The sequence below is a fragment of the Nicotiana attenuata genome, unplaced genomic scaffold (genome assembly GCF_001879085.1).
Source record: "Nicotiana attenuata strain UT unplaced genomic scaffold, NIATTr2, whole genome shotgun sequence".
Taxonomy (NCBI): domain Eukaryota; kingdom Viridiplantae; phylum Streptophyta; class Magnoliopsida; order Solanales; family Solanaceae; genus Nicotiana; species Nicotiana attenuata.
The window spans coordinates 202,897-205,227 of NW_017670793.1; the positions used below are offsets into that span (position 1 = coordinate 202,897).

General features: G+C 38.0%; 1 protein-coding gene across 1 annotated transcript; it reads right to left on the bottom strand.

Moving 5' to 3' along the window:
• Positions 1–1,031: 1,031 nt before the first annotated feature.
• LOC109243377 (uncharacterized mitochondrial protein AtMg00810-like) lies at positions 1,032–1,495 on the bottom strand. The gene is made up of 2 exons (XM_019410303.1): positions 1,126–1,495; positions 1,032–1,069 (listed from the first exon to the last, which is right to left on the bottom strand). Exons 1-2 carry the CDS (start codon positions 1,493–1,495, stop codon positions 1,032–1,034), a joined length of 408 nt encoding a protein of 135 aa, XP_019265848.1.
• Positions 1,496–2,331: the final 836 nt, after the last annotated feature.

The window sequence follows — 2,331 nt, forward strand, 5'->3', positions numbered from 1 at the left end:
GCAAAGGATTCTACCCGCCGCTCGATGGAAATTGTAGGGCGATAAAGAAGTCCCTATTTGGAGAATCCTAGAAATTGAGTTCGGAATCAAGAGAACTGGAAAGGTCGATTTTTGATTTCTTTGGAGTGAAGGAAACAAGGGGCTCTTCCATGAGTCTTTTTCCCAAGGCTTTTTCTCCTAAAGGTTGAGAATGATCAGAGAAGTCCGCCTGAGAAGAGGCAAACCCCTCAGAATGATCAGACCCTAGGTCTACCTGTTCAGGGGGCTGAGAAGGGGGCTTTGCCCTGGAGCGGGTGTTCTTCCTAGTTGAGGCAGAGGGATTTTTACGTTGTTTGGACATTGAAGAAGTGTTTGGTTGGGCAAGTTTTCGGAGAAGGGTTTTTTAGGTGATAGAGACAATGGAGATTGAAAAGAAAGTTCAGCATTAAAAAGAGGGTTTCTGATGGTTGAGTACAAAAAAGGAAAAGGCGTCAGTTGATCAGACGCGATGATTTGCTTTCCTTCTTTGAACTCTGCGACTGATGTGAAAAGAGAGGAAAAAGGAGGAAAATTGGAGGCGTAATTTATGAATAAGAAAAGATATAGAACATTTGACATACAAAATAAAATAATGGCACATAGGTCCTATATTAACTATTAATGCAAATAATGCCAAGTAATTCTCTTAGTGAACAAAATCTCTCTTCTAATAAAGGCTTGGTAAAAATATCCACTAATTGATCAGTTGTTCCAACAAAAGATATTTCTATATTTCCCTTAAGGACATGTTCTCTAATGAAGTGATGCTTGATATTTATATGCTTTGCCCTAGAATGATGTACATAATTTTTAGAGAGATATATAGCACTAGAATTATCACAGAAAATTGGTATAGGTTTAAAAGAAAGTTCATAGTCACCAAGTTGATGAGAGATCCACAATAATTATGCACAACATTGTCCAATAGCGATGTATTCAGCTTCAGTAGTAGATAGTACAACTGATGCTTGTTTTTTACTGTTCCAGGAAATCAATGCTTTACCAAGTAATTGTCATGTTCCACTTGTGCTTTTTCTGTCTTCCTTATCACCTGCAAGATCAGCATCTGAAAAAACATCTAATTTAAACGTGTTAGAGCGAGGATACCATAGCCATGAGAGGCAGTTCCAATAAGATATCGAATAATTCTTTTTACTGCAGTCAGATGTGATTCCTTAGGAGTTGACTGAAACCTGGCACATTTACAGACACTAAATATAATACCCGGTCGACTGGCAGTTAGATAAAGAAGTGAGCCAATCATTCCACGATACTTAGTTTCATCAACAGGGATTCCCTGTTCGTCTTTGTCGAGGCTCGTTGAAGGACTCATTAGTGTGCCAATGGCTTTAGCATTGCTCATGCCGAATTTTTGAATCAATTCCTTTGTGTATTTGGTCTGACATATAAACGTTCCTTCTTCAGATTGTTGGATTTGTAGTCCAAGAAAGAACGTTAGCTCTCCCATCATGCTCATTTCGAACTCACTTTGCATAAGATTTGAAAATTCCTTGCACATAAGAGGATTAGCACTACCAATTATAATATCATCAACATAAATCTGAATAATGAGATTACCTTCTGATGACTTTTTAGTAAATAGAGTAGTGTCTACTTTACCTCTTGTAAAACCATGATCAATAAGAAATGAACTGAGTCTTTCATACCATGCTCGTGGAGCTTGCTTCAGTCCATACAGCGCTTTGGTTAGCTTATATACATGATAGGGAAACTTTGAATCTACAAACCCAGGAGGTTGCTTCACGTATACTTCTTCTTCAATAAAATCATTCAAGAAGGCACTTTTGACGTCCATTTGAAATAGCCTGAATCCCTTAAAAGATGTATATGCCAGAAGGATTCTTATAGACTCCAGTCGAGCTATTGGAGCAAATGTTTCGTCATAGTCGACTCCTTCCTGTTGTGAATATCCTTGAGCAACTAATCTGGCCTTGTTTCTTACAACTTTTCAATCCTCATTCAATTTATTTCTGAAAACCCACTTTGTTCCAATTATAGGAACATTTTCAGGTTTGGGTATCAGTTTCCATACTTGATTTTTGCCAAATTGATCTAACTCTTCCTGCATCACTTGCATCCAACTTGAGTCTTTTAGAGCTTCCTTTGTTCGTCAACTTATGCAGTCTAAGGAGCTTGAGGTCCATCATCTTTATGTTGCATATCAAGTTGTAGATATTCTTAGGAAGACGCTGCGTTGTTTTATTTTCCCGTTGACGTTATCTGCGTCACCCATATCAATTTGAATTTGTTCGTTTTGTTTCAGCTGTTTGCTCTTCTTGTTAGCTCGGTTCA